Below are 12,160 nucleotides of genomic sequence, written 5' to 3'. Positions count from 1 at the left end.
AAGCGAAACCGTGACGTAACCATCTGGGACATCAATATTGCTAGCGGTTTCATCGACCGGGTATCCACTCGTGTATCGATCGGATCTGCCAACGATCCCTGCGATTCATCAGCAAGCTCAAAGAGGCGCGTTACTGTCAACGATTTCCACTACACGAGCTACCGCGTGTGTATATAATTTATAACACGTTAAGAGAGGTACGGCGAGGGACAAAGAGAACACTGAGGTGTGGAGGGCAATGAGCCAGAAAGTCTGGCAGAAAGATTCTTCTCAGTCGATGCTGGTTGCTCGGTGACGAAGGATTATACTCGTTCGATGTTCGCGAATATAATACTAATCAGCGGCGATATCCTAGTCGTGTAAGAATGAAGCATTACGTGCACGAAATCGTCAGTATCGGTGAAACGTTGCGTTGATCCGTGCTATTTCTGGAAGCTAGTGCTGAACTAGAGGAACAACGATGGCCAATACGCCGCTCAATCTGTCGGAAGATAAGCAAGCAACTTCGTCTTAAATCACTTTTACGCTTTTCATGTTTGAATTTTCACGATTTTCTTTATATACGTTTATTTTTAGTAGTTATAATTATCTCACAATGCGCAGTTCCTTATTCTCGTTTCATCACACTTTATTTTATCCTACGACACTCGCCATGTTTTTATTCAACCTTCTAACATTACAGTAACCCACAAAAGTATACTAATACTTATAGAAACTTTTCGTCGTTATATTGTATGAGTTATAGGAAAGATTAAAAAATTTCATTTGCGCTGTAATGAAACGTCTGTTTATCAGACTGATATTTGTTATATCAGAAAAAATTTTCCACGCTGAATATTTAAATACGTTCGTGAACAACCGTATTCACTTACCTACCACAATTTTCGTTGTGGATGGCTCGTTTTACTCGAAGAATAGTTTCACTAAAGGACTTTTAACGTTCACTCAAAGTTTCATAAGATTTTGAATGGAAGTGTCTATTCTGAATTTGATTTCGTTGTAAGAGAACTGGGAATGCTGACAATACATAGATCGTCCAAGATTCTCTGCTATTGCTCAATTGTCGGATTTACGAGTGTTTTGGCAGTAACTGCACCCTTATCTCGTTAACACCGCCCACGCTCGCACGATATTACTGTACAATGTTCGCAACACTAATGCGTCCCGACGGCTCGACTTTCAGCTACGAATTATTCGTTATCGAAGATAATTTGCTTACTTTGTCGCGTGATTGATTATAAATATCTGGTACAAGTTTGGTAGTGATTTAGAGAATTCCATTTTCTGGAACAAAATTTCAGCTAGTATCTTATTAAATGATTAACTCACTAATGAATTTCATGTGAAGGTCGTAGGTGAATGAAATCAAAGTCAGATTTCTCATTTTTCATAGAAGAGCGATTTTAAAATTCAATAAGCTCTACAGTAAAAGATGCGAAAAACCGGGTAGCCTCGGATAGTTGGGAAATACTTTCGATTAGTTAGTAAGCAACATCTTTACAGTCTGGCTAATAACTTTTTAATTGAGATGCTTGGGTTTAACGGTCGTAAAAATGTAGCACCTTTCGAATAAAGTCGTCGCTAAGCGAGCAGCCTGCTCGTCAACGCTACGTACAAATTTAACTGCAGAAATCTATAAATGTTGGCCCGTGAAGCTTACTTTATTACCGAATCAGTATGGGTCAGTATTTTCTCAAGTGTTCCACGAGCATTCTTGAATGTACTATAACAGCATTCTGAATCTTCGAGGTTCTTGTCCGAGGATAACGAGCGTTGTTCAATTAGTAGCAACAACTTTTCCACTACAATGGCCAGTCCTTCGCGAGAACGAATCGACCAGACAGAAGAAAATTCGAACGATTTCTTCTTAATATCAAGCTATCTTCGATTGATTACCAGTCAAGAAATGCTTAGAACACGAAACATATTTCCCGTGAATTCGAAGCGAGACGTGGCTCGTGAAAGTACTTGAAACTTTTTATGAATATGTTGGATACGTTGTATAAAGTATTTTGAAATATCATGAAAGGAGACACGGCTATCGTGATTATATTAAATGATAAAACTCAAAATGCCAGTTTTCTTCGCAGCGTATTCATTGAAAAAAACAAACTATATCGTATAATAATATTCTGTGACGAGTCTGATAAAATATCGATCTTTCTATTTATAGTATTGTAATTAGATAACGCATTGCAAAAAATAAACAAGTGTCTATGTACTTTTGAGCGGTTACGTATGTTCGAATCGATAAAGAATTTTGCAACACTTTATAGGAGATTATGTACGCCCATAATCCTGGAATCTTTTGGAATCCGACAAAGCTGTGGTTGAATACTCCGTGACCTGATATTCTCGCGATCATATCGGTCTAGCCAATAAAACGTAAGGTTTATCTTCGCGAAATTTTCCGCCCATCCTTTCATTTAGCCGTCAATGAAACCCAACAGAAAGAAAGATTGGCCTGGCTTATCACCTCGCCACCTTCTTCCTATTTTGTCGTTCCTGCACAACTTAGTTTCTAGTAGAGACGTTTCGTTTGCAACGAACTGACAATGAACGTTCAATTACATTTTTACAATCGTTGTATGTTAGATACTTGAACGAGTGCTCTGCTAATTATAAAATGAAACGTATGTGCTAACTATGTCAAGTAAAGAAAAATTAGAAGTTTAATGAATATCCTATAAAACAAATATTTCAGTCGAGTGAATATTTCAAAAATAATAATGCAACGGTACAAGATTTGCTCACGCTAAAATATACAATATAAGCTTCAAAGAAGATTGCAAAACAGAACCTCAAACCACTACACAACGTACCTTTTACCCCCATACCCAACGAACCTTTCTCTATCCCTGGTGCAAACAACCGATCACCACGACCTCTTGACACAGAGACGAACATTATAACCCTACGACCAAGGCAAAATCCATTGCATTTCCTTTGCTACATATACTTCGGTGGAGCTAGGATCTCCCATTTATCTTTATCGAGAGAAAGGATATCCAAGTATTGTCTTCACTAAAAATAGAGAAAGAAAAATAGTAAACAACCAGCAGAGGGATCGATAGTGCTACTATTCACCAAAAGGAATCGGTTTGATTGGCGCAATAATTAGTTCCATTAGGTACTTCAGTCCTGAATTCAACCAAGCGTCACAGATTCCTTGATACCTTTGTCTTCATATGTCTGGCCTCAGTCATTAAAACAATTATCGTTTTGATCGTATAAATCGATATGAAATGCAATGATGGATTTAAATTATCAAAAGAAATTAATCGACCTGAATTACGTGCTCGTGATAACGACCTAAAATACATAGCACAAATATTAAGAAGTTAAAATAACTAATTAAGATTTGTATATCGCTAAATCGAAAGCAGCGATGACAAATTTCATAATTATATTTTGTTTGTTATACATGCAAGATTATATTACCAACAATCGTCCAATAAAGAAATATTAAAATAGGAATTTTATCAATAAATATATATACTAATTATTATTTTTCTATATTCATTTATATTTATATCACTTAATTTAATATAAATTTTAATTTAATACTTAAATTTGCAATTTAAAATTTTCACTTAAATTATATTAAATTTAATATTAAAAATAATAATATTAAAAGAATTTTTAATCTTCATAAATAAATTTACAATTTATTTTGTTCCCAGAGATAATACTTTAAGATTTTAAGTTAATTAAAACTATTAATTTCCAAAATTAATTATATATTTAAATTTTATAAATGTTAATAAAAAAATGATTAATATCTACTAATCATAAAAATTTTGTTATATGTGCAAGATTATATTACCAACAATCGTGCAATGAAGATGAATTGCAATAAACATAACACAAATATATGAGCTCAATACGATCGAAAATGATTAATTCTTCGCTTGACCAATCTTTCTCAAACAATGTCGAAAGAGCTCAAAGTTGGTTCGACTCGGAAAAGTTTCGTCGCCTGAAGGAGATTGAAAATGCGCGCATTATTTCCATTGGGAACGCGGTACCGTTGTAAACATGTAAATATCGCGGTTGCAAAGCTCGTGAGTAACGACGACTCACTACAAGTGTTCGCTTCTACTCGTTTCTCGCCGCGCGACATTAGCGTCTGACATTATTCACCGGAGAGACGAAAGCTGGCACAGGTGAACGCGAGCTTTCCAACGGTGAATTTTACAAAATTCCCAGCTTTGCTGATGGACGACACAGCGTTCAATTCAGTGGGTATTTTCAACGAATAGAAATCGAATTTTTGGTGGCCACATCTTGAGGAAAACAGGTAGAAAATTAAAAATTTGGAATAAGTTGGAAAGATTTGGATTACATACTGAATTGAATAGTGTTTATTTTTAGTTTTCTAGGGCAGAATTTTCTCGGATAGATCTGATCGAAGCATAGTGGTGTACCACGTGATGACGTAAAGGCGAGTCGTAGAATAAGATTCGTTACGAAATCGTACACACATTTCCCGGTTTCCCAGAATCGCGAAGATCGACGTTGAACAGTTTTCGAGACTCAAAAAAGAAGATGCGAATAGATTGACGAAAATCTGTAGTAGATCGAAATTAGTATCTTTCGGTTAATAGTAACAGCGATAGCTTGAGTTTTATTTAACTTTAGTTATTTGACTCATTCAGAAGAAATATTGATTATAAATTAATCCATAGATTGACAAGCAGAGAACCGTAACAATTTTACAAATTTACCACTTCACCCACGAAATTCGATTTAGCTTTCATTATGTATACAATATTTACACATTCACGAAACCATTTTTTGAAGCATTCGAAGAATGAATCAATAATCCACGGCTCACAAAACAGCTAGAAACAGTGGAAATCACAGCGGTGCATTTCGTTGTTTCCTCGTTTGCTAAAGATAACAAATCGAACGGGAGGCCAGGCATTAATTATCGAAGAAACCATGACGAGGACTGTAATTGCAGAGCAATTATTCGGCAACAGAACAGAACAATTCTTCACCAGCGAGGTTCGAGGCTATGCTTCGAAACGTTCGACCGCGACTATTATCTCTATGGTCGATTAATTCCAATCCGACGATACGTCTATCGCGATACGCGAGAGTTGTGTTCCCTTTCTGTCGTTGCACTCGCAAAACAACGCAATAGCATAATCCAAACGCAACCCTCTGTGGCAGACATTTCTTCGCGAAGGTTCCAATTTCCAGTCGTCCCCGCATAGTAAAGGGTCGCATTGCTGCTGGAATATAAAAGCAGAAGTCGCTCCAGGGAGTCGGCATTTCATATAGAGAACGTTAAATCCCTTGGAAGACCGTGCGCCATTTCTCGACGTGTATCGAGAATCGATGCACGACGGGAAGGAAAACGTGATACGTGAATACGTGCACGTAGCCAGGAATTAACAGTTTAAGAGGGTATGTTCGCGTCTAGTTATCATTTTTTACACTCACGTCTGGTCTTTTTCCTGAAAAACTGTTAGACCTTTTAGCATTGGCCCTTTTATACGTGTTTGTCTATGTTCAAAAAATATTTACCATTATTTTTGAATAATGATAATCAAAATTGTGTAAATTATACGTAACTGCGTATGGATTTGTCTTATTGACTAACGTAATCCCAAACAGTCAAAGATCGTGTGTTGTCGTTCACCTCTTACGAGAAATATTTTTGAACAAAGTGATTGAGAATTTGAAGAGGTATCACGATCGAGGATGAAAGGAATTTGACTCGATTGTGTAAGATTGATTTTCAAGGATATTCACTTGAATTCCTCAAGGGCCATGTATAGACTTGGCGAAGCCAGCACGTTTCAGCGTTCTCGAATCTTCAAGAGTGGACAGCGTTCAAACGAGAATGCTATCTGAATAACAGAACTGATAAAGTATGAATTATTCTTAAATCAGTTCTATCTTTTATCTATGAAGACGGAATAACGTGCTTATCCTTATTCTTGAAGAAGGATAATGCTCCATTCGGATTCAAATTTATTCGCGAAGGAAGGTTTATGGTTTCTCATTCCAGTCTGTTTATACCCACTCTTTCCATGAATGCTTTTTTCTTATCTTTCAAGTATCATTTTCAACATCTTTTATCATAAAAGCACGAAATCAACGATTCTTTCTGAATTATAATTCGTGGTACTTAATAACTCAGCACTACTATGGATTCTTTATTTTCAATGTTTTACATATTTTTGAAAAAACTTTTATTTCTATCATTTTTTTATATCGTAGGATTTAAAAGTACCATTCCTGGACTTCGAGGCATTATAAATGTAGAAGAGCTCTCAAAATTTATATTTCTATATTGAAGATAAAATAGAAGAGAATACCCTGTAGTTCAATCTATTGAGAGGAACCCTATGTTGCCACTTTATTCCGAAAGCAGTAGATTTTGTACCGTTTTCCGTAAAATAGGAAATAAAATACAAAGAATAGCTGCGACAGGCGACTGAATCAAATTTCAGAGAAGGCGCAACGTAAAATTAGATTCCAAATATAAAACACAGCAAGCTTCGTGTGCAAATGGTTAAATTAACAAACTTAACAATTTTTTGTATTGATAGCAAACCGCAATCAAGTCAAAAGTAATCAAATGAACTTGGCAAAGATAATCGCATTTGTAAACAAAAAAATACATCAGCAGTCTTGTTGTTTGTAAAGTCTAAATTTCTCTTATATATATATATATCAAATAATCAAATCAGAAATATATATATATATATATATTTCTAAAAATCATGCATCTATACTGCCATCGATATCCATTGGAAAAATCGCGATCGAACATAGAATTATCACATTATCGGTGGCACTTCACAAGCGAACCGCTCGAGATAGCTATGTCGCTGAAAATACATTTATTATCTCTCGAAGCATAAGGATCCGTAGAAGATGCGAGAAGAAACTCTGTGAGAAGAGTGACATAGCAACTCTGGCGGATATTTTCTTACCGCGAACGTACTACCGTGGTACAGGGAATATTATATTTTCCTCGCGCGCGCCCTACGCGCGTCTTTCGTATTCGCCGCGCCCCGTATCATGCTAATACCATCGTGGCAGCGTTGTAACACCGCTATTTTACTATTCTGCAAAGCGTCGTCGTGCAGGACGTGTTTACCGGCAAGTTCTGAACACGTTTCCGCGCATGGTGTCGCTTGCTCGCGCGAATATTCTTCCCTAAAATGCATCCACGACGAAGCATTCTTATATTTTCTTTACTGGATCCTTGAGATTTGGCATTATATCGCTCGGTTTCTCATTTCGTTAAACAGTTAATAGTGTATAACAATGTTATTTTAATACATAATTTGTGCATTAAATAATACACGAAGTTGCAAATTTTCGAAAGATACATCGATTGTCGCTAAGTTTACTCTGTACGAGGATAGCAGTGGAATTTTCCAGCGTGAATGGAACTTTTGTTAGAAACTAATAACGTGCAAGTACCGCAGTTACCCTGATATAACGAGATCATAAATTCAAGCATCGAATAACGGCATTGATTGATGCAATGACATATGACTGCGCATGCAATATTTTATCTTTTTGAACGCTAGCTGAGCTTGAGCTAAAGCATACTTCATAAGATTCGAACTAAAATTAGACTGACATCAATTCACTTGTCAGGATGCTGAAATGGTATAAACGCTAGTGTCGTACCAAATTATTAATGAAAGCAGTTTATTTCTTAATATTATGTCAATCATATTTCTAATCTGGCACGCTTTATCGTAATGAAACTTGGAGCTTGAAAAATCTCCAGAAATCTGCTTTTTAACACTGGTAGAAATTCTGAGAACTCTGAGCGAAATTCTGAGAAAAATTCTGCAGCGAAAAGAAAGCAAAACCAACGTAAGAACACTAAAAAGGAGATTAAGTCTCTAGCAATAAAAAATTACGCGAGGGTATAAAAATAATGGAATTTTAGCAATAAAAAGAGAAAACGGTAAAAGAACACTATCTATCTATAAATACAAATACGAAGAAAGTGTTCCAGCAATAAGAGACGCAAATCAGAAATACGAAAAAAGATATTTAGAGCAACGAAATTTTCTGCACTAAAGAAGCAAGCAGTATAAGGCATCAAAACAAGGAGTTGCAGCAATAAAAGAAGCACGAGGGCACTAGGCAAATATTTGAGCAATAAAAGGAAAGCAGTGCACAAGGGCATCTAAAAATGGAATGCCAACCATAATAATGATATTATAGGAGCGCATAGGAATAGGAAGTTCCAACAAAACAAGAATAGGAGAAATTCCAACAAAAAAGATCAATATAAGGATGTTAAAGAAAATATCGGTGCTAGGACAAATGATACTACGTGTGTAACAAACATACGATAATACCACGATACAAGGAAAGGTGAATTTACTTGAAGTGAATTTCCATAAAATGTTAGCGGCACTTGAAAAATTCTTCGATAGAAGCTACATAACATTTTTATTGCCATTTTTCTTACTCTATCCTAATGCGCATATGTGTGTGTATTGAATATTTTTTATGTATGTATATATATATGAGTATGTATTCGAATATTTTTCATGTTGCAAAATTCACGAGTATCCATAATTCTTGAAACGCAGTAGCAAATGGACACTCGTGGCATTGCTCTTTCACTGAAAAGTGGAGCATAGGCGAGGAACCGATGCTCATATTCAATCTTCCTCGTCATAACTGCGAACAGAGCTGGTTCTCGAATTACGTATACCGAAATCGCGAATAAAATTCGTTCTCGGTTCGATATTTTCGAAACCTGAATTCTCGTAACCATCTAGAGGTGCTATTATATCCTTGAACATCCCCTTTTCGCACTCTTGTTAAATAATCGAACAAATTTCAAATCGTAAACACGGATACTCTAATAAATTCCGAATATAAGAGAGCAACGTAGAAAATCACCTAGAGAATGACCTGGAAGATGACACTTGCACACCAAATGTTCGCCATGTGTTGCCCGAAACACACTGAATATCAATGTCGACGATTTCGTCGCGATACTTTCGCATAGATGATCGATAGCGTGGAGGAGATAGGGAGAGAATAATTCGAGGAACAATGGAGAATCCGTAGGAAAACATCGAGACGAGCACATCGACAAACAAACGTTCGGGTCGGTCACGTTTCATCATGATGCGCCCTCGATACGGAATGTGCAGTATCGAAAACATTATATCCTGCTCCAACGCACGTGCACGGCTACATGCTTGGAATTCAAAGGCGACGAATCGATCAGCTTCCCCGCGGATGCTAAAGCGACATTAAAGAACCGTAAGCTGTAGGGTAGAGGGAGTGGAGGAGGAATTGAAATGAGAAACAGGAGGATCAGTAGTAGAAAAGATAGATAGCAAATAGAGAAGAAACTATAGAAGATAAAAAAGGATGCAGAGGACAGGACTCGAGGATCAATTGCTACACTGGCGAACACGTATGCTACCGCATATAAATATCTGGATACTTTAGCTGATTTCTAGCAACTGTAAATGAATATTAGTAAAAGTACAAATTAATGAGAAACTAATGACTGAAAATAATACTTATAGTCTTCTTGTAGAATCAACAAATAATACATTTCTGTTATTTAATCAGAAACTGAACGATAATGTACTATAATTCAATACGCGATTTATCGATGTACATTTCTGATGGTTTTCATGAAAATCTAGTGTTAACGATTTTTTGAAGAAAAAAGAATAAAAACTAAATGGAGAAAAATTTGAGTTGAGACAGTTAAAGGAGGATAAAGTGGAGAAACGTACGAGGAGTTGAAATGAGAAACAGAAGAAACAGTGGACAAAACAACGTGAAGTAAATAGAGAAGAAACTGTGGTAGGAATTAAAAAGAAGACGACGGAGATCGATGATCAACCGCTGTGATAAACAAGTCGTTCGAAACCGATTATCGTGTTCCAATGCTAATATCGATGTTTCGTCAATTAGAATAGAACTATCTTAGTTTCTCAGGCGATAAAAAAGATAGATGAGGACTACATTTTTATTATATTTTAAACATGCCATAAATTTTCAGCTGCGAGTTTAACAAGAAAAAAAGGAGAAAAAATCTCTTTTCCAACCGTTGTTCTTCCCATAATCGCATAACTAAAACGTACGCTGTGGAAAACAGGCACGAAGGACCGTTTAAAAGCTGTTATAAATTTAATGATCGGGCACCGAACCAGAGAGAGCTTCGAGCTGCGACTGGTTCAGCTCCTTTAATTTGATCGTTCTGAAGCAATTTATCAAATTCAGATGTGACATTGTATCTATCTAAAATAATTGCAATTTTATTTCTTCCCGAAATTAGAGGTTTCAATGAATGATATAAGCCGAATCGATGAATTTATGATGAGATAATTTACTATTTATACGTCACTACATATCCAAAAGGAGTAGATCATCTCGTCCTATTAACAGGTTAATGCGTCACTGCTATACAAGTCGATGTGCTTCTAGCAATCAAGTAAAGGGAGACAAATAACACGGTGATCGTTCACGATAGAAGCTGTTGGACAAACAGCGGTCGGATTAGGTACGTTTACGCGGCGAATCGATAACCCCCGGCGGAGGCCGGATTTTGCAAACACGCGTGTGCGTAGCGCAGGACGCGTGGTCATTCAAACAGGTCCCGAAAATCCAGTCGCGCTGTTATGTATTACACGGTAGGAACGTGTTATCTGGCTTAGCCCTGTGAACAGTGGCAGCCACCTACGTTGCGAGCATAACCCAAATACAATATGCATGTCACGAGCCATAACGCGTATCCTGCACGAAATCCTTCGATATTATTTATACGAGTACCACCGTCGCGATTGTACCAAAGAAAGTAAGCTCGATCGTCCTTGATTCTTAAGGTATCGTTTTACTTTCTAAGTAATAGAAGGAAGGATATTTAAACATTTTTATGAACAGCTGTATTGTTCACGTTTTATGAAAAGATGTATATCTTGAAGTCCATAAACCGGTCTCGGACAACAAGTTCGAAACTCTTACCAACGACTCTAGTAGTAATATATTTAGTAATTCTTGAGAACATTGGGAATTCTTCTTTGAAACCCTGAAGATCTTTTCAACTGAAATACTCTGGAAACAAATATTGTCTTGAGAAGAGCAACAGTCATTAGGTAACGTAATCTGTTATTTCCAATCTCGGGATCTGTTCTTCCTCAACGCCATTTTAGGTATACACTGTCTTCCATTAGATTTGACTTGGCTCGAATTTAAACGAACTCACTTCAATTAAACACGAACTTCAGTTCAAGTAACTCAACTAAACCGAACGAAACGCGAAACACCAATCTTAAAATTGTCACCAGAGACTGTTCTCCTAATTGTCGAGAATGTCACGAATTCTATGCACGAGCCCAGACTCACTCGCACTAGATCTCAATCACACGAACCCAACAGGGCCACTGCCTTGTAACCACCGAAGAAAAGGCACCACAGGAATCTCTGGCTTCGAACAAACCTGAGAATGCCCAACTGAAACCAGATCCAATCAACTAACAAACCAATTACCAGCATGAGTCGTGTTGACTGTCGATCGTGAACGTTTGTTCTTCCCCGAAGGTTTCGCGGGTTGCATGCAAGCTTGTGCATTTGGTAGATCCGTCATTTGGTGGATCGATCGATCGCTGACGACAAAGATCTTTGGTCTGTTCACAGGATCTAACGTACGCGGAGGGCGGCCACAATTGGCGGAGCATAATCTTCTCGCTGTTGGTCATCGGCTTCGTTATCGCCGGGATCGTCACGGCCATTTACCTTCTCGGGTAAGTATTCCAACGATTTCTTTCGTTTCTCTTTTCTACTCGTTATTGGCCCACGGTCCTCTCGATAGTTTCCGCTGGCCGAGGATGCAATTACACAGTCGGAAATGCCTTACCCGGTGTAGATTCACAAAATTAAGCGGAGCTGCTCCCTCGTATCGGGCGAAATCTCTTGATCCCTTTATATTAACGAGCCACGACCCGTAGTCGTGCCGGAAACCCGATTTATCCACGTGGAAATTCTACGGAGGAATTTTATGCAGCTTTTTGTAAACGATATTATTTTTCCACGTTTTTTACCGTTGGGACTACCAGGCTCAATATGAGTTAAAATTAACTACTTGTAGGTTTATATCGAACTTTTATTGGTTTACAACGTTGCACTTAAATCATTT

At 37.3% G+C, this 12,160-nt stretch overlaps 1 protein-coding gene across 4 annotated transcripts in view; it reads left to right on the top strand.

Moving 5' to 3' along the window:
• LOC122572279 (dipeptidyl aminopeptidase-like protein 6) overlaps window positions 1–12,160 on the top strand; it is a 116,493-nt gene that overhangs the window by 91,114 nt on the left and 13,219 nt on the right. For 3 of the 4 annotated variants that reach the window (XM_043737069.1, XM_043737068.1, XM_043737071.1), the window contains one exon: window positions 11,662–11,768. In XM_043737069.1, coding sequence (XP_043593004.1) covers window positions 11,662–11,768 — 107 coding nt within the window. Of the gene's footprint in view, window positions 1–6; window positions 492–11,659; window positions 11,769–12,160 lie in introns of those variants that run through there. The other variant, XM_043737070.1, reaches the window with a different exon arrangement.

Source organism: Bombus pyrosoma, linkage group LG11, assembly GCF_014825855.1.
Source record: "Bombus pyrosoma isolate SC7728 linkage group LG11, ASM1482585v1, whole genome shotgun sequence".
Taxonomy (NCBI): Eukaryota; Metazoa; Arthropoda; class Insecta; order Hymenoptera; family Apidae; genus Bombus; species Bombus pyrosoma.
This window is presented reverse-complemented; position numbering and strand designations above follow the sequence as displayed.